The 21,287-nt window shown below is 34.5% G+C and overlaps 1 protein-coding gene across 2 annotated transcripts in view; it reads left to right on the top strand.

Annotated features, from left to right (window-relative positions):
• LOC128546996 (uncharacterized) overlaps positions 1-20,748 on the top strand; it is a 30,821-nt gene extending 10,073 nt beyond the window's left edge. The window contains exons 1-2 of one of the 2 annotated variants that reach the window (XM_053518475.1): positions 10,125-10,267; positions 16,597-20,748. In XM_053518475.1, the coding sequence (XP_053374450.1) occupies positions 16,893-17,879 (987 nt within the window). In that variant the 5' untranslated portion in view covers positions 10,125-10,267; positions 16,597-16,892 and the 3' untranslated portion in view covers positions 17,880-20,748. Of the gene's footprint in view, positions 1-10,124; positions 10,268-16,596 lie in introns of those variants that run through there. The other variant, XM_053518472.1, reaches the window with a different exon arrangement.
• Positions 20,749-21,287: the final 539 nt, after the last annotated feature.

The raw sequence follows: 21,287 nt of genomic DNA, 5'->3' as shown, positions 1-21,287 counted from the left end.
ATAAAGCCTGAACTTTGCAAAACAGTATGTAACAAAATTGCTTTCCTTTGAGTATAAGGTTAAGTACTTTTAAAATTCGGTAATAGCGTAATTCAACATTTCTTTGTTGCTTTTATAAGGGCTTTTTAAATTCTTTTCTTTTTTTCAATTATATTTCAAGAATTGTCGGCAAGATAAAACAAATGCCGTGTTGAAGTTTGGTTTGTAAAAACAATTTCGCATTATTTCTGACCGTTAACACAGGTTAGTCTCTCTCAATAAAGTTTATCCAGCAAAATCAAAGTTTTACTAATAATGAAAGGCCACTAGGTTAATCTAAAGAACTATTTCTAGATTATGTCTGGGCATTATTATCATAGGCTAGTGGTAAATCGCCTCTTGACCAAATTTATTGGACCTTAATCTGTGAGATTTGTTACAAAATTGGCATTGGATCAGGATAGTAGTTATTTCTTATATAATCGGTACTATGTAGAATATGCATTTGCCCTCTAATTTACACGAATGATGTATTACATACATTCTTTTACAATAATAAAGTGTTGTTCTAATTAATGCTGGATCCCCATCCTCATTCTTATTGTCTGAAGTATACAGTCAAACAGTTTGGCTATATAGAATAAACTGAAATTATACAATAATGAAAAACTAAAACAAAAATCCTTCTGTTCAGCAAACAAACCAGGCATTAACAACTCAGTTTTTCGATCTGACATATTTTAACTGTTGTTTGTGTTTTGTGCTTATATTGCTGCGACCCTACTTATATTGAAAGAAGACATAGCATCGATTTTCCAGTTAGCACAAGAGCTACCACTAAGATGACACCGGAAACATGTTTTTTTTCAGCATACGAAATTACATTCAATTTGCTGTAACATGTCTTAGCTCATTATTTGAGCCGCGCCATGAGAAAATCAACATTGTGGCTTTGCGACCAGCATGGATCCAGACCAGCCTGCGCATCCGCGCAGTCTGGTCAGGATCCATGCTGTTCGCTTTCAAAGACTATTGTAATTAGAGAAGCCATTAGCGAACAGCATGGATCCTGACCAGATTGCGCGGATGCGCAGGCTGGTCTGGATCCATGCTGGTCGCAAAGCCACTATGTTGATTTTCTCATGGCGCGGCTCATTTAAACTTTCTTGGAGTCTTTAGATTCTGTGTCCTCGGACATTCTGGTGACTGGCGACGGTTTTGAATCCAAGGAGATCAAACCTGTGACTTCCCTTTGATAATGACAGGCCAAGACCGTCTCAATTTACACAAGTTTCCATTCTCGCTTGTTACCATTAAAATAGATAATAGCGTCTAGACCGACCTGCTCCGATGAACAGGGTATAATAACGGCAAACGATTCCAAGCAGATACCACATTTAGACATTAATTCTAAACGGTAGCAATCGCAAATGGTTTCAGCCTGATATACTGTACTTCCTATAGCCCAAACAGGTCCTGAACAGGTGATTCAGTGATCTCGCTGTAAAAGTGAAATATGGATGATCCAGGCCCAATGAAATAGCCATCATTGAAAGACGTGATTGCTTAAACATCTGATCGGATGAAAGCACACATGAGTTGTAACTTACATATTGCAGACAGTTAATAAATAGTGTTATTTTATTGCTGTGCATCTGTGTTTCTATCTATTTCTAGCATGTTATTCAGTTGTGTGTTAGGGCTAAGAGCAGCTCGCACAATACAGGACCCATTATAATGTCTGTAACTTACTTACATATTGTCACGTGTGCACGTATCTTAATTTAAATAGCATGTGTTCCTTTTCCAACATAATTCATTAAATGCTTGATTTTTTTATCTGTAGACTGCAGTTAATTGCACGTATTTTTTTATTTCTTCAGTTCTGTCATGACAACTTGCCCATACCACACAGAACATTATTTTGTACATTATTTTTTCTCCGACAATTTGACTTATTAAATGTCCATATCTAATTTGTTTAAATATCTTTTACGGGTTACTTTTCTGTATTGAATTTGATTTTCAATGTTTAATTTATTTTAGTTAATGTACATAATAGTTTAATGCCGACAAACTAAGCTTGTATGTCAATATCATTATGGTCTTCTATAATAGAATAATTCCGCTGACGTAGATTCATTTATGTCTGTCTAAATGTCTTACATTCAATAATGATTTCAGAATAGTTTAATAATAATTGAAAAGGACTGAAAAGTACAATTATATTTTCTGTCATGCAATTGTCTTCAGCAAAATATATTTTATGTACTTCTTATTTATTATGTACTTATATATCTATAAGTGCGTGTGTTCATTTAGGGTGTTTTTGTGTACATAATGGCTTTTTTATACGCAATGTCAATAAGAGTGTCTACGTTAGCCCGACATATGTACAGCTTCTAATTAGCATATTTAAGACTTCTACCCCTGGAGGTCTTAAGTGCTTTTTATATGAATACTTTCAAGCCGATATACCTATTACCCTATGGCTTATCCGTATAAAAAGTCATGGATCGGTAATAAGAGAACAAAATTGCAAGTTTCGTTTTTAACGAACCTTAGTGCGAGTTAAGAAATTTATACAAGAATGATATAAAAATAATAACATGAAAAAAGACGCACGCTAAGTCGAAGGTTTGCTCTATCTTGTGGACAGAAATCAGAATTAACTCTTGTTTGTCATGTCCGTTATTTAATTCAGTTGCATTCAAAACAATCCTATATATATTATAGAGCACTTTGCTAGTCCTTATTACATATGGGTTATACTGTGTAAAAAAATGAGGTGTACTACTTTCTTTTCAATATTTGATAATGGCGAAAAAACACAAAACGGTTCAAATGAATGTTTAGGTGGCGCCCGGCATCCGCGAAAGGAGTAAAACGTGTTGAGAAGGATGATCGTTATATGATGTATGATGAAAATAACCATAAATTTTGTGGTTAGAGTTATGCAAACAAACAACATTTAAAAAGACCTGTATCAACTTATCTTTTGGAATGGCAATTGCTTGTTTCTAAATTGCCAATTTGAAAGACGCCGCGTCGGTGTCGATGTATATCTTGATTTATGATTACGTCAGGTTAATGAGAAGGCATATATTGTCATGCATGCCACATGCCACACTCTCTAACACTTCCAGCTAAATTAGCTCCTATAGAGTTCACCCACTTAATACTCTTTGGGTTAAATATTTTGTACAAAAAATGTCATTAATGTCAAGACATTTTCTCTTGTAGCGCTGTATTCGGGCTGCTTCATCGTTGTTTCCCCGCCTCCTTATCTGATTGTTAATGCTTTTTAGACCTCCAGTGGTGGTTTTAATTGCTTAAACGTTTTATTCTTAGTAATTATTTCAATCAATTACTGATTTATAGGATTAAGGTGTTTTTTGATGAATCAGCGTCGCTTTGTTTCGCAAGTATATGAAATTCATTGAAAACCAATACATGGTTTACAAGCCAATCATTCTCGTTAACCACTGCTGTATTTTTAACAAAACATATTGATAGCAGGTCCAAGGGCCTGCTGGAGAATAACGTGTATATACGGATCCCTATGACGGTTCGAGAACTATGACAGGATGTGACCCCTGAACGGAAGTAGAAACGTGTCGAAGTGAAGATCAAGACATCATTCGATTGATTGGATAAATAGTATTAATTATCATTTAAATTCAGCAAGAAAGGTTTTCAGCTATTTTTAAAATTCACATGATTTTTATAAAAACTCGCCGCTGACCAAAACCGTGGTCAGTCCGACAGTAACCGTTTCATTACTTTGATACTTCGTTTGATACCATGATTATACATCGGACTCGCTTCCAGGCTTTTATTTGTCTAATTCGTTTGTTTACAGCATTTTAGAAATAGAATACTGCATGTTTTGAGTGCATGTTCCTATTTCAATTCCACTTGTAGCAACATTACTGCTGCTGCAGATTGCCGCTTGTAATTACTATAATTTACATGTGCAACAATTTTCCTCGACGCTATTCTGCTGCAGCACGTGGTGTCTTATTTCCAGTGCACTTCCTGTTTACATTTAGACTTCCGGAACATGCTATGCTTTGTATTGTCAGTATTATTTTATCGCCGCTGTCTTGTATTTTATTCATGAAAATTGCATTTGTATTTCTTAATTTATATCGCTGCGTGATATTCATATCGAATTTTGCAATAAAGAAAACTTGCAAATTTGTCAGCAGTTTTAAAATAAATGATAATTTAAAGATTTAATCTCAGATTAATTCTTAACGATACGTGCATATTTACGTCTTAAACTTTTGGAAATCATAAATTTTCTGATGTTATTAGAGTTGTAAAATATCGTACTGATTTGGCGAATAGACTTAGTTACGGTGTTAGAGACACGTTCGGTGTTCATTGTGATTTGACGTTTCAATACTTCTTTATCATTTGTAGCAATTTCAGTATTAAAATTTCTGTCACATCAAATAGAATAGGAATATTTTATGTTATTTCTTTTGAACATTTATTATTGCAACATCGGAATTCATTTAAACAAGAAAACAAACCCCTCATCCCGAGTATAAACTAGATCTTATCGTATTTTGAAATGTATAACTTTCTGTGTGACCACAAACCCTCCACAACCATCCACCATTAATGTGCGTGTCAAGTTTTAAGTACTCAATTTATATAGTTTCAATCTATCATCATTGGTATAAAATACACTTATCTTTAAACCCGGTGATGTTTATCCGCCATGTAAATCTTTTAAAAGCTCTCAAAGACATTTGAAAGTGTAAATCACATGAAATAAGCGTAAAGTGCATATAAATTAAACATTACCCACTATAAATCATGCAATTCTTTGTTAATTTATGCGCAAATCGTTCCAAAGTTAAATTATTCTTGACTTTTGAAGTTTCATTGTAAAATAGGCACTGGAACGTATTTTATTTACAGACCCTTCTCAAAAACAAACACCATTAGACATTCTGACTAAGCAAGTTGCAAAATGTGTTTTGTTGTAATAAAAGTATTAGAATGTAGGTGATACCTACTTCATGAGGTTATGCATAATGCTGTAAACAGAAAGCAATACGCTTTACGATTGCTGGAAAGATATTTTTTGTAGAGCTGACATTTTCAAGATGTTGAAGAAATTCGACAATAAATGTGCGGTATTCGGTAAAAGTATATAAAGGATATATGTTTGTTTCAGTGTAAGATTGAATTATCTTTCACGTGTGTATTTTCACAAGTGGCATAGTCAAGAGTGAAAATGTAAGATAGGGTGTTAATGAGTGAAAGATATTTTGATCTTACATGTGAAACAAACACATTTTCTCTTTATTTCATGTTTTGACTAAATTTACCCATTTTATAGTCTAAAAATATTAATCGATATTTTATAAAACCACGGATTGAAGAAGATTTGTTTACTTTGTTGCTGTCATACTGTTTTCAGTAACTAGATATGTATTGTTCACAAAATCAGACTTTGACCAGATCTCGACGTACGTTCTTCATTAAAGTTAATTTCAAATTATTTAGAACAAGACTGTTTAACATGAGGAGTATCTAGAGTCTGTAATAGCCCGTGCCGCCAGACACTGCGTATACTAATTTAGTAATTAGATAGCGTAAGAGCTAAAATATATAAAACTGATTGAAGTTATATTTGACACGAATAGTTATTCAAATATGACATAAGATACGTAGACAATTTGACAGATTGGTGTTTTAAAGAGGAATCATAATCTATTTATCAAACACGCCGTCTGTGTATATTGTTTTAAAACATGTTTTACTCCTTAATTGACATTTGCTTCAAAAGCAATGATCTTTAAGTGGCTTATCATAGCCAGTACCTGATTCTTATTTTAGGATGTGTTCGATTCGGGTAGAGTCGAGTGGATTTTTCACACTACCGCCAATCGAACGCGAGTAGTGCAACGCTAGTGTCGAGGTCACAGGTCAAGAACGTGCTCCTCCCGCAATGGAGTGAAGTCGTGCAAATGTGCGTATTGCCTTGATACAAACAGTAGGGGAAACTTCCTGATCGGGAAATTATTTATGGGTTTTTCCCTACTTCCCGAACAGGAAACTTGTTACTTATTATAGTAACATGCTTCCCATTCGGGAAGTAAAACCACTATATTTTATGTAGGTTCATTAAAAATGCCCGGTGCATAAGACTATAAATGAGATCTCAAAATTGAATAGGCCATATTGAAATTAAAAGACATATCTAGATTTCTACCATTCAGAATTTTCTTAAATGTCTTAGTATTTTTTTAATTTTACATTGAATCTGCCCTTTTTCTGAATGAACAGCAAAAAAGCAGAGTTTCCCGATTTGGAAACCTAACTTCCCAATCAGGAAATTCATCTTATTTGCGTGACACATCTTTTTATCATACTAAATGGAATATCAAGCCAGACGAAGTCATAAGAACCAGAAGAAACATTTCAAAGGAAGATCTGAAAAAAACTTGATAAACTACATAAATATGAAAATCACAAACTAGTCTCATATTGCAAAGGCTGTGTCTCCTACACTGAAAACTTTAATACTACATGTATTATACTGAATGCAAAGAAAGTAGATCAAGCAACACAGACCGGTACTATTAAACATATTTGTATAGGTACAACTTTTACCTTAATTGATGCCAAATCTTTTTTTCAGTAATAAATTCACAGTATCTAGTTTGATACAAAGTGATATTGAGAAATACCAAAAGCAGGACAATTTTTGATGCTAGATGTTTTTCAATGTAAAATTCTAATTTTGTTCACGAGGGATAATGCTTTTCCAGATTGTTTGTATTCTTCACATGAATATTTTACAAAAAAATCAATTGTCAAGGTGATACCAAATGTATTTTTCAAATTGAAAATTTTTGAACAAAATTAAGAAATTCGAAACAGTAGCTTTAGTAGTATACTGTCATATGCTAGAACCAGAAATATTATTAATTAAATTCTGTTCTTTAGGTAACTTATTATACATGATAATATAACAGTATTACAAAACATAACGATAAAATATGAAAGGGGTTTACTTATAATGACATAGAAATAAAGCAGTGACAAGTCCCTATAAGCTCATGGTTTGGTTTCAGAGTATATATTGTTTTGGAATACTAGTTTATGCTTTGATAGGAACAGAGATATTTGACTTTTAAAAAACTTTAATCAAGGGTGACGCCATCGCCAGCTCTACTTTTTTCTTTTAAAAATCGAGCTAAAGATTAGAACCAATACTGACAGACAATTAACCTTGTGCTGTTTGATATTGTAAAACATTAAACATAAAGGAAACTGGGGTCATAAGATGCATCTACCTGAAACTGTAAAATCTGTTCAAATGCAACACATGCTCTTACAGTATTTTGTGTTTTCACTGTGTCAGATGTGATACCTTCAAGAAAAGATATAACTACTTTGTTTCTTTCACTTTTATATTTATCAAAATTCAAGTTAATCAAGGATTCTGTGTCTCTATTTATAGCTGATACAGCATTACAATCTCTTAATATGTCCTCCTTTTCTGCACACCCAAATGCAAAGGTGACAAATGCTTTTTCTGCTTTAAACCTAAAAAGAGAAGTAAACAAAAATATGACTTCAGTCTTAAAAAATGTTATTTACTATCAAAGTCTACACCAATCCACGTAACTCTGATTTGACTTGTGATATAATTATTCTCTTTTTTAACTTAGATTTTTTGTTAAAGTTTTTGATAAAGTCAAATATCTCTGCAACTATCAAAGTTTTTTACTTAAAACTTACAATAGGTATTTACTGTCAAAGTCTACACCAGAAAACAATCCTCATAACTTGATATTTACCAGAGTTATGCCCCTTTTTAACTTTGATTTTGTAGTGTAGAAATGTTTGATAAAGTCAGATATCTCTGTTACTATCAAAGATTAAAATAGTTTTTTACTATTTAAGTCTACACCAGGAGAAACAATCCCCATAACACTGATTTGAATTTTGACAGAGTTATGCCCCTTTTTAACTTAGACTTTTGGTTTTTTTTGAAAAAGTTTTTGATGAAGTCAAATATCTCTGTTTCTATCAAAGATTTTGACTTGAAAATTAAAATAGTTATTAACTATCAAAGTCTTCACTAGGAGAAACAATCCTCATAACTCTGATTTGAATTTTACTGTTAAAATTTGTACTTGCAAAGCTCTTATTCAGAGTCAAGCACTGACAAAAGTTGAGCATTATGTAGTAACACATACAAAAGATCTTAAAAAGATATAGTTGGGATTTTCTAAGACTACAAAAATGGCCGTAATTCTGACAAAATGCTGATTAGAGTTATAGTTCTTGATAAACAAGTGTGCAAAGTTTCAAAACTGTAGCTCTTAGTTTTTGACCTAAACAAAAAATTTAACCAAGAAACTAAAATTTTCCAAGTACAGTAAAGGGCAATTATTTTATCAAAATGCATATAAGAGTTGTGGTTCTAGGCATACATAGTCCCCTTACGTGCAAAGTTTTTAAGCTGTTACCCTTACAATGTTTAAGAAAAAGTACACCTAAACAAAATATTTAACAAACGCAGACACATACGCCAACGATCAAGTGACGACAATACCTCATAGATGTTTTTATCAAAAAAATCAGACGACCTAAAAGGAGAAAGAAATACATTTACGTCAGAAACTATGCTGGAGTCACACAAGACAAAATCTTGGAATGTGTCTAAAGTAAATATTCAAATAACCACTGCCTTTGAACCCAAACTCATATGAGTCTGTTAAAATCCTGGGGCACCAGACACATCAAATTACAGGATCACAACTCCCTGAAAACTTGAAATTTGAAATAATTGCTTTTTATAACAAAATAAAAGAATAAATTTTCTGAATGCTTTCAGTTTCCTGATTGTGAAGTAACTAAAAGGCTAGGTTTCCCGATCGGGAAGTTAGGTTTCCAATTCAGGAAACTCTGATTTTAAGCAATTTCTGAAGAAAATGGTCAATTTCACTGTCGAATAAAATATTCAATAAGACATTTAAAAAAATTTTGAACGGTAGAAATTTAGATATATCATTCAAGTTTAATGTGGCATATTCAATTTGCAGATCTTGTGTATATTCTTATGCACCGGCTATTTTGAATGAAATGGGTCTAAAACGTTCGATATTGCTTCCCGAACGGGAAGCATGTTACTATAAAAAGTAACAAGTTTCCCATTCTGGAAGTAGGGAAAAACCCATAAATGATTTCCCGAACGGGAAGTTTCCCCTACTGACAAAACGGCGGCGTAGCAACGGAAAGCGAAAGGTTAGCACTGAGCACAAGTTGTACCGATTGTAAATAAAGTTTAATCTTTGCATCGAAGGTGATGTTGATAAACAATGCAAATTTATCGAATTAATGTAGATGCGTCCTTTTGATTAAAATCCTTTTGATTGATCATATTTACGCTCAACTCGACCTGACTCGAGCCTGTTCGATTCGACAGTAAACTGCGCATGCGCAAGTGTAACACTAGTGTTCTCTCTCTTGTCCGAATCGAACGCACTCTAAGAAATAATAATTATACATGCGTTACATCATTCTTTTTGTCTTTCTGTCCTGCTTTCCCCTAACGGCATTAGACGACAATTAAAATAATTCTTTCAAATGGTTGCTATTAGGTAAAGTGACATACATGTAACTTCACCCGGTGTTGTAATTTAAGATAGCAATCGCAAATTTTACCCTCAATTTGTTTGATAAACATTTCAAATATTTAGTATAATACTTAGAAAGGTAAATTCTTAATGTCTACATATATATCACAGCTGATTTGATATCAGTTATCGATCTTCAATTATCGACTACGATAATTTTCTGTTGAATAATACTTAAAGTTTCAAACGATTTGGATTGACAGATTTGTTGATAAAAGGGTTTAAATGACTAAAAAAATGTTTAAAAGTTCGTTTATGGCTATTAAGCAGGTATTTATTCGATAATGTAATATCATATCATGTTATTAGCTTTGTGAAAATGTCACAACATGGATTGCAGCCTATTAACCATTTAAGTAAAATATCAGTGATATGATTTTTGAAGTTATATATATCTGGAAGGGGGAATAAATAGTTTTCTGTCTTTCTTGTTAGTCACAAAGCGTACTTTTATTTTTTCTTGCACAGTATTGACTATAAAGGATGACGTTGTACAAAACCAGACCCGAGTCAACGTCATGTGAAAACGTTCTTGACATCTTTCTGAGGAACCTAACTGTGTACTTGACTTGATAGAGTTGTACATATTCTCAGACAACCAGCAGGTTGATTCAGTACGTATTTACATACATTCTTAGTATCATCAGGCAGTTTCAGCCAGTTTGTACATATTCTTCAACAATGAGCTGCTTGGTTCAGTCTGTATGAACATATTCACCAACAACCAGTCGGTTGGTTCAGTCCTTACATACGTCAACAGGTTAGTTAGGTCCAAATGTACATCAACAGATTGGGTCAGCACGTATGTGCATTATTTTCCACCGATCAGCAGGTTGGTCCAGTCCTTATGTACACATATTCCACCAGTCAGCAAGTTGGTTCAGTCCCTATGCACAAATATTCCACCAGTTAGTAGGTTGGTCCAGTCCTTATGCACAAATACTCCACCAGTCAGCAGTTCCTATGCACAAATATTCCACCAGTCAGCAGGTCGGTCCAGTTCCTATGCACAAATATTCCACCAGTCAGCAGGTCGGTCCAGTTCCTATGCACAAATATTACACCAGTCAGCAGGCTGGTCCAGTTCCTATGCGCAAATATTCCACCTTGCAGCAGGTTGGTTCAGTTACTATGCACACATCTTCTACCAATTAGCCGTATGTACATAAATGTAACACTATTTCATAATATTTCATTTTGTTGATTTATTGTAATACCGGGACATCAATTTTCGATCGGTGAAAAAGAAGTATTTGTGTATGCTACAGGACAGGGTAGCTATCAAAGCAGTCATAGAGCATTGGCTTTGTTAATTACTTCACAAAAGAAAGTATTCCATAAATGTGTGTTTTGAAATTTATCTTTTTGATCAGCAGTGTATTGTTTGTTGGGTCATTTTTAATCCCCCGTCGTGGCGGAGGGATTATAGGAATGGTCTGCGTCCGTCCTTCCGTCCGTCCGTCCTCCCGTCCGTAACAAAATCGTGTCCGGTCCATACCTCCTAAACCCCTTGAAGGCTTTTCATGAAACTTGGTTCAAATGATCACCTCATCAAGACGATGTGCAGAACCCATGAGTCAGTGTTGTCGGTTCAAGGTCAAGGTCACAACTCAAGGTCAAAGGTTTGAGCCTGCCATTTTGTGTCCGCTCTGTATCTCCTAAACCCCTTGAAAGAATTTTATAAAACTTGGGTCAAATGATCACCTCATCAAGACGATGTGCAGAATCCATGAGTCATCCATACCGGCTCAAGGTCAAGGTCACAACTTAAGGTCAAAGGTTTGAGCCTTCCATTTTGTGTCCGCTCTATATCTCTTAACCCCCTTGAAGGAATTTTATAAAACTTGGATCAAATAATCACCTCATCAAGACGATGTGCAGAACCCATGATTCAGTCATGCCGGCTCAAGGTCAAGGTCACAACTTAGGGTCAAAGGTTTGAGCCTTCCATTTTGTGTCCGCTCTATATCTCCTAAACCCCTTGAAGGATTTTCATCAAACTTGGGTCAAACAATCACCTCATCAGGGCGATGTGCAGCACTTATGAGTCAGCCATGTCGGCTCAAGGTCAAGGTCACAACTGAAGGTCAAAGGTTTGAGCCTTCCATTTCGTGTCCACTCTATATCTCCTAAACCCCTTGAAGGAATTTTATAAAACTTGGGTCAAATGATAACCTCATCAGAACGATGTGCAGAAATTATGAGTCAACCATGCCAGCTCAAGGTCAAGGTCACAACTAAGGGTCGAAGGTTTGAGCCTTCCATTTGGTGTCCACTCTGTATCTCCTTAACCCCTTGAAGGATTTTCATCAAACTTGGGTCAAATGATCACCTCATCAAGACGTTGTGCAGAATTCATGAGTCAGCCATGTCAGTTCAAGGTCAAGGTCACAGCTAAAATCAAAGGTTTACCCTTTCACTATCCATAGCAGTGGCGGGGGATTTAGTTGTCTTTCAGACTGCCTTGTTCTAAATCGACTATAGTTGTGTGTGCTATTTCCCCCAAAATTTGACGGTCTCACAAAGTAGTAATTTCTGGAAAATCCCCACAAAATTATGTCCGCTAAAACGAAGATATTTCTTCAACATAATATAGCAAGCAGTGTGCACCACATGCAGGACATACATCACGTGATTAGACTGGCACGTGATATAAATATTTAATGATTCCATTTCAAGTTATCTGGCACGCATTCCATTACTTACTTCTCATGACAACTAGTTTTTCTTACATAAAAGTTTTGTTATAGCGGTAAATCGGTCCTTTGCTTCTTTGATGTATTATTGATTTCACCGAACAGTATTGATTCGATGAAGGGAAATATAAGTAAAAAGATCGCTCCTTTTTAAGTGGAATGCAACTTTAACACTGGATAAAACAATGCTAAGTTTATGGTGCGTGCTGTGGCGATAAAAGTTCAGGGACTTATAGATATACTATATGAATTCACATTATCAAAAGAAGTTTAAAGAAACAGTTCAATTTCTATTATTAAGAACAGTTTATCGTAGTTGTAGAATTATTTACCGCGTAAGGAATTAAAGGTTAAATTGATTAAATGTACAGGAAAGGTAACGCAGCTTTTATTATTATTTTTAAATTTTTTTCGTTTCATAGAACTAAAATAAAAAGCGGATCTAAGAGACCAATAAACAAACACATACACACACGCACGCACGCACGCACGCACGCACGCAGAATGCACAGAAAGACATATAGAGACATACATACGCAAATATTCTATTCAATAAGACAGACATAGTAAACAAACAGACTGATATATACTTTAAAAATAACCCGAATGATTTGTACAACAACATGATTAATTTACTTAACAAATACGGTTTTATACAGTATGTTGAACGGAAGTGGCACTTACCCTAAAACCCGTTACATGCCGTTAGGTCAAGGGATACAACCTGTTTATAGAGTGAAGTTGTTGAGTGAACAGCGTTTATCAATACCAATCCTATCCATGTTATATCAGTAATCAATCTATATTACCTGCGATCCAGCATAATACAGTCTGACAGTATTCAAATTGTTTCTTTGATTTTCTCATATTTCTGGATATTTGTATCACACTTGACGCATAAATATTGGTATTTAAATAGATATTGTTCTCTTTCTGACAGTAGCTATATCAAGGTTTTTCACCTTGTGAAATTATGTGGATTTTAAAAATTGTTTGTTTTTACAAAAAGAAGTCGCCAAAACCTGCAAGAAGAACTCATTTATAGTATATATAGAGCACATTTTGTTGGACTTTTTAATCGAATAATGTACATGTGTATTATAATTTTGGCTCTTATTTTACGGAATCCGATGTTAAACATATTATAAATTACTCAGTGCGCAAATATAATTCACAGACCTGTCTGTTAATCATTGCATTTCATATCAAATGTAAGATGATAGGTGCTTTAGTTAAAACATTATGAAGTCTTATGAAAATGCATATGAGCCGCACCATGAGAAAACCAACATAGTGCATTTGCGACCAGCATGGATCCAGACCAGCCTGCGCATCCGCGCAGTCTGGTCAGGATCCATGCTGTTCGCTAACGGTTTCTCTAACTGCAATATGCCTTGAAAGCGAACAGCATGGATCCTGACCAGACTGCGCGGACGCACTATGTTGATTTTCTCATGACGCGGCTCATATGCCATTCTTAACAGAATTATAAGAGACGGATAAGCATGGTTTACTTTTCTTCTTCATATTACATGCATTGTCAATAGTATGTATGAATCTCTTATAATGCTTGTGACTCTGTCAAAGTAAAACCATGTGCATAATTATATTGATGCTATTGTGTAGTTTACTGATCCTTGTAAGTGGACGAGGTTCTTGTAAACGGACGAGATTTTTGAAAATGGACGAGATTCTTTAAATGGACGAGATTCTTGTTCTTGAAAATGGACGATGTTTGACGAGGTTGTAAATGGACGAGACTATTATAAACTTATACAGAAAATGTCATTCTTTCCACTTGATGTTATGCTTTAATCATGCATGCTTTTATCATGCCTATAGGTAAAAAGTGCATAGAGATAAAAATATACCTAGTAATGTAAGGGTACACTAAAAATTTAACGGAGTTGTATCCATTTTTTTTCAAATATTTACAAAGGATATTCTTTTATTTTTGCCTTAAATAACCCTTTTTTTTTCAGAAACACCCTTTAATAATGTTTTTAGATTGTGCACGTTGATGCAGTTAAATAAACAAATATAATTTTATCTTAAATATATTGTGCGAACTTGAAGTTTGTACTTTTAGAACCACTGCCTACTAATACAAGCAAATATTTACAGGTGTTTGGTCATTGAAGACAGCTTGGACATATAAATCACCTGTAGATCTTAAACCTCGAGGATTTTAATACATGCGTATTTCAACAGAAAGCTAATATAAATAAATAATTAACATTTTATAAGGTCTTTTAAAATTATACAGGAAATACATAAGATGGATACAAAAGAAGATCACTAACTTAAAAGAAACTTTTACGAACAAATAAGGGAATTTCCTGAACTGTCAAACGCAGGTTTTAACTTTGTTACATTGCTAAAGAACCAGTTTCAGTGCAGATTTACAAAAAAACAGAAAAATCCCATTAAGATATTTTACCACTAAAAACGTTATATGTTGCGTTTCACATTCGTACGCACCTACGCTATGTACTCCTAGTTCAAAGTGCAAACAATGTTATATTTTATTAAAGTCAAAGTGGTTTATAATTTTATTACTAATATGAACCATGAGAAAACCAACATAGTGCGTTTGCGACCAGCATGAATCCAGACCAGTCTGCGCATCCGCGCAGTCTGGTCAGGATCCATGCTGTTCGCTAACGGTTTCTCAAAGTACAATAGGCTTTGAAAGCGAACAGCTTGGATCCCGGCCAGACTGCGCGGGTGCGCAGGCTGCTCTGGATCCATGCTGGTCGCAAACGCACTATGTTGGATTTCTCATGGCGCGGCTCATATATTTGTTATATATCGTATATCCTTATTGTCACTATGCAGGGTACGTAGGCGTGTCGTAGTGGTTAATCAAAGTCGTGGTGAATGTAAATATTATATAAATGCGAAATAAAAATGAAAATCCTTGTGTTCCTCAGGCGTTCCTAAATTTGGCTTATTTTCAATTGTAAGTCCGTAATCTTGATATCTCAATTAAAAGAATTCTAAATCTCTAAATTCCATTTTAGATCTCTATCGAATGGTAAACACTCGGATAAATCAGCCAGTAAAATGTACAATTAATCCTTTTTTAAAAGTACTGTGTATTATTTGATGTTATTCATAAATTCAGTATTACATGTAATCAATTTAGGTCTTTTGATAGTCAATTTAGAAACAAAACAGATTTCTATATGTACATTGTCTATGATGGAGTAAATTTAGGACAAGAGATATGGGAAATGCTTTACAAGGTAATTTCTTTTCTTATAAACTGCAGATACGTACGTTAAACAAACGATTAATTCTAATTATATATACATACACTTGAGCCGTCATATTATAGCATTCTCAAAGATGGACATTTTATTGAAAAAAAAAAAGTAATAAAAATAAAACCAAATAAAATAATTTCTCTTTTAGAATCCGTAGGTCAATGATTGAGAAAATGGTTGGCGTTCATAAAAAAATCCAAAAAAAAAATCAAAAAAAAAAATCCAAAAAAAAAAAATCGGTAATATATTCATTATCTTGCAGCCGTTTTTCAGGTATGTGACGGGCAGTAGAAATGTTTCAATGCAACTTTCTGTACTTCGAAACTTTTTTGTACTTCGGTCTATATAACATTTTGTCATGCTCTCATGTCCGTGATTGTACATATGCACCTTCACTAAGAGTATTAACTTTTTGATAATGTCCATTTCAACATGTAGACTCGCCATTTAATAAATTATTCACTTCGGAACAGTCCCTGTCCGAGACCCGGCGGTAATTGGTTAATTATTCAGCCTGTACTGGATCACGCAACTGTAACTGAATTCGCTTAAGTTTCTTCGGATGTTTCCCTTAATTATTAATCTAACTGACTTATCCTGAAAACATCTTGACAATTTTACCGGCAATTTACTTATGCGGGTCAAACTTAATGAGCATTTCATTTATTTATAGGCGATGAATGCGGGTCAGCAATGCAACTATCATTGATTCCGACTGAGAGAACATAGCTTTACTTATACACTTTCTATGTCTGAACTTTTTTTTTATTGTTACTCCTTTAAGTCTGAGCTATTCAAACCTTAATTAATCGCCGATTGTACTTCTGGGCCATAGAGCCGTAAGGGAACAAAGCCTAAAACAGCCATCAACGTAAGAACATTCAATGTTTCACACTTTAGAAGGCAGTTACATTTCTATGCATAGTTTGATTGTGTGAAATGTGCAATAACTATACCATTGATAATCTATATTTTCAGGTGTTACAAGAAGTGAACTAGATAACTTATTACCGACATAGAAACAACTACATTTCAGCACTGTAAATGTGACATTTCCTTAGACAATATTGGAAATAAATCATATAGTTGAACTGTTAACCTTCAACGAAGTCATCTGTAAAACAGAACAAAAGTACTTTTAGGAAAAGGTCATTTAAACACCACATTTAGAGTATACCTACGAACAGAATACCAAACATTCTGCAGCTGTGTGATCGTAAGAGACTTTACAATGTTGTAACTGTACGGGACATGCCAAACGTTCCTACAGAGTCATGCCACCTGGACTGATTGGTTCTGAACTGTCGGCAACACCACCACAGTATCTACAATCAACAATGGAGGAATCGTCTTTATTTCCACCCATTTCAAGAAAAAGTGCCATATCTCTTGGAAGTGAAACTGATCCAAGCGATTATATAAATCACAGTGCCCGGAAGTCACACACACGTGGGAGTGTTCCGGTGTCACTTTCGAGTACTCCATTGAAATTTCCCACAATCGACCGCGCCAACTCAACAAGCATTGCTAGTTTACCTGGTTCCCGTTCCACGCGACATCGATCAATGACGAGGGATCTACGGTCGTCATACTGCCGGTCACCCAGCTGCCCGTCAAATTTAAACATTCGAAGGGATTTTAATAACGTAGACGCAAACATTTTTAACAGATTAGAAAATGCGAGTGAAAGTGACTCAAATGAATCAACTGGAAGAGAAGAGAAAGGAAGTGTATTGCCGAGTATATTTTCAAAAGACTCTAGTCCACGTGCCGACAAATCAACTGCGCGTCGAGATAAGAAAAAGGATAAAACAAACTCTCTTTCTGTTAAGAGAACAGAATCTTTTAAGCATCCAGTCCACCAGGTGGCTGACCAATCTTACCTACAACAGTCGTTGCCTAACACAAACCGGGAAATAGAACAACGCCAAGGTCAAGCGACGGCCCTTCTTTTACCTATTCGCAATACCACACAAACAAATAAAAAGAAAAAGAAGCGGCGCTCGCGAATTTCATCAGACTCGGATGCCGACGCGTTAGAGAATACGCCGCGAAATTGTGATTCCGAAAATAACAAATCGCGCATGCGCTATAGCAGAAAAAGTGAAGACGCGTTAGATGTAATTGCACGAGAAAATGAACTTTATGATGATGATGATATGGATACACCACGAGCAATAGAAATAACATCGTCGAGGAAAGTAAAACAGTGGATGAACAGTAATAAAAATTCTCACTCAGAGAGTGAAATCAAAGCATAATTTAACTGCCCTTTACTTCTCCTCGTCGTATGCATTTTATAACTTACTATAATAAATTTCATATCGTACTTCGAGCTAGACTCTGATTGAATAGATATCAATGGCAGGTTGGTGCTAGCGAAAAGTAGTAAAAATGCATTCTATGACAGTTGGACATATGCATATATAAATCATCTGCAATTTTGTTTTAAAAAATGGCGAATACATGCATTCAGAGAGGACGTCTACGATTTGTGCGTTAATGTGAAGAAGTGAGTGTAAATGCCATACCTAAAAACTATATATTTATACGTTAACACTTCTCAGATGAGCAAAATGCATGGAAATAAAGTGATGTATTGTACACTGTTCACAGATAGGACAGCTTTTGTGATTAGCAATCCTAGAACTGACCGCTCATATTACTTTAAATCGGCATATGTTCCAAACCTTGTCCGTCCAGACAAATGGATATTTGAACTTTTCGCTTTCTATAACTTATAAAAGAACTTACACTCATTGGAACTGGAATTAATAGAAAAGTTAATTTGAAATGAAGGTATGGAGAGTACATAATGAAATATATACAAGCACGATCGTGTATAAAAAGGGAAGGTAACGGTTAATTACTTCAAACACACACAGATTATTTATACTTCAGCACAAATTGTGTTTCATCGCGTTTCATGCCTTTATACGAACTTTCTTTGAGGAGAATGGACACAAACTAATCAAAAATGTTGACTTGAAAAAAAAAATACAAATTAAGAAATAGTTATACAGATATTCGCCAAAAGGGCACTTTTCTTTTGCAAGTTATATACCATTCGAGACCATTTTTATGCAGTTTCATAACTTGCAAGATTATTTGAATACAAATGCATTACGGTTCGGTCATTTACAAAAAAAACAATACATGGACGAAGATCAACACATAGTAAGTTGTGCAGCCGGCAAAGTGCGTGCATTTATTTGATTATGGTGAATGTCATATGTACATGTGTAAAGAGATATTCTAGTTTTATTTGAAAATGAGTTTATGAGTTTCTTTTCTGTTACAATTCAGCTTATCAGTAAAATCAGTTTTAGATTTAAGGTGTCCTATAAATGTTATATATTGAATGTTTCTAGTATTTATTGGCATCATAGGCACAAAAAACATTCATGTATGGAGCTAAATGTGAACATATGTTCTGCTTCAAAGGAACTAAGACTTGCAACATATTTCAGTAAAGAATCATTTTGACATAATTTTGCAAATTCAGCAAAATATCAGCTTTAAGAAACTGATTTACTTACGAACAAATACAAAAATCGTAACCTTAAATGGACTGTCCGTAACATTTATCGGACCGGTCACAACCAGTTCTTGATTCTTGGTCTTAACTGTCACGTGCTATTTTGATCCCGTCTCTTGCTGTCGTCTGGCAAGGTTTCATCTTCAACTTTCACATAGCAGTTGTTCTTTCAGATAAGTTGAACTTTTTAAAAGTACGGCCATTTGACATACATTTACCTTTTCGGAATGTATTTTGCTAATAATGCTTCTAAATTTAGAAATTTTGGCATTGTTTTTGTAAAACCTATTGAAAGTGTACTTTTTGTCACCTTTTACACTTACTGACATAAAAGATATTTAAGTTCTGCAGATCCTAATAATTTTCTTGGCCTATGTCCATGTAGATTTGAAAGGAAAAGACATGTTTCTTTTTGGCCTGACAACCATTACTTTTTTGTTATTTAAAAGTGTTTTTTTTTCATCAAAACTGCATTCTAGCTGTCGTGGTATATTTCTTCAGAAAACGGTTGTTTTAACTGACCTGGACTTATTAAGCCTTGTCCTGCTAAATTTCTATAATGAACTTGTCCATCTTTCAATTTTGGCAGTACCATTAACTGTTAAAAGGGGTGCATACTAAAGAGATACTGACTGAATGGCGAACAGTGCAGACCATGATCAGACTGCACGGATGTGCAGGCTGATCTTGGTCTGCACTGATCGCAAAGGCAAAATCACTTGCCGCCAGCATGCTAAGGGTTAAGTAAACGGGCAAAACTTTATTTATTTTCTTTTATGCAGTGGTTTGGCAGACGCGAAACAGAAAGGTTAATTCTATTTTGCGTAGTTTGGATTGTAAATCTGTTAAATGCGATTACATTAAGAAACATTGTTTGACAATAATAAATAATAGAGGATTGTACATGAGTCACAACTGTGTAATTCCTGCAGACGGGTAGTTGGTATTTAGTTATACAAGCAGTCGTTGCAAGGACAAGAGGTCATTTATATATGCACATTCAGACATTAATCATCTTTCCAATAAACGTATCCAAGTAGCAATACTATTGGCTGAGTTGTTTGGGTATCGTTTGATGCCTAGTCTGCTTAGAGTGAACCGATCAGATGAACAAGTTTTGAGTCAGGTTCTATAAAAAGCTACACCAATATTTATTGTGTTTCTGTTCTGAAAACAGCAACTGCACATTATTTGCGTGTAAGTGAACATCACGTGATTTCAGAGTCGTATGCATTATACATAAACGTTTTTTTTCAATATATAGTTGTCTTATATATATTTTACCTCTTGTATATTTTCATAGATTCAGTATTGTTTCGGGAAAATGACAAATCTTATCATATTATAGTATTATGTAAAATATTGAGTGCAATTTCTACTTTATTCTATTTGTTATCTATATACACTGTAATGTCTCGTAAGAGAGATTGAACTTACAGTGATAAAAATGTAATTGTTGTATATTATCGACAACAAATATCATGTAATGATAATGTGTCTTTGGTATATATGTTGATTGTTTGCAATATAAGTCGAATGTGATATACATGTGATTCAATGCAAAATAATCATAAATAAATTGCTACACCTATTGTTGCCGTTTAATTTTATTTTAGGCCACACCAAATTAATTTCTTGGAATTTTTCCAAAAAAATTAGGAGCGAGCGAGCGAAATAAAAATAAAAATATTTGTTTTTGGATTTCACCTACTTCTGGAGCGGGCGAGCAGCGATTAAAAGAAAAAAATAAAAAACCTTGTCACAAAAGTCAACAAGCACTGCAAAAACATATCAAAATGGCTTGAAAATACATAAAGAACCAAAGATCTTTAAATATAGAAGGTTTAATTACAAACTGTTCCCAAAATACATTACAAACATTTAGACATTTAAACAAACTGGAGGGAAAACAGGCGGATACAAGAAAATCTTGCAATTTGACCGTATTTCTAGTGTATAGAACTAATGTGTTTGCTAAGTTTTATCTAGGCAAGCCAGTACCCTGGCCACATAAAGGGTTTTGCCTTAGATTCTATGTCACTACAAAAGAATAAGAAAGCTGTTACTCTCATGTAGTGTATAACAGAAATCATTATATATATGGACAATTCTACAATTACCTCACCTGAGT

The sequence above is a fragment of the Mercenaria mercenaria genome, chromosome 1 (assembly GCF_021730395.1).
Source record: "Mercenaria mercenaria strain notata chromosome 1, MADL_Memer_1, whole genome shotgun sequence".
NCBI classification, from domain to species: Eukaryota; Metazoa; Mollusca; class Bivalvia; order Venerida; family Veneridae; genus Mercenaria; species Mercenaria mercenaria.
Note: the sequence above shows the minus strand (reverse complement) of the source record. Positions and strands in the feature narration are given on the sequence as shown.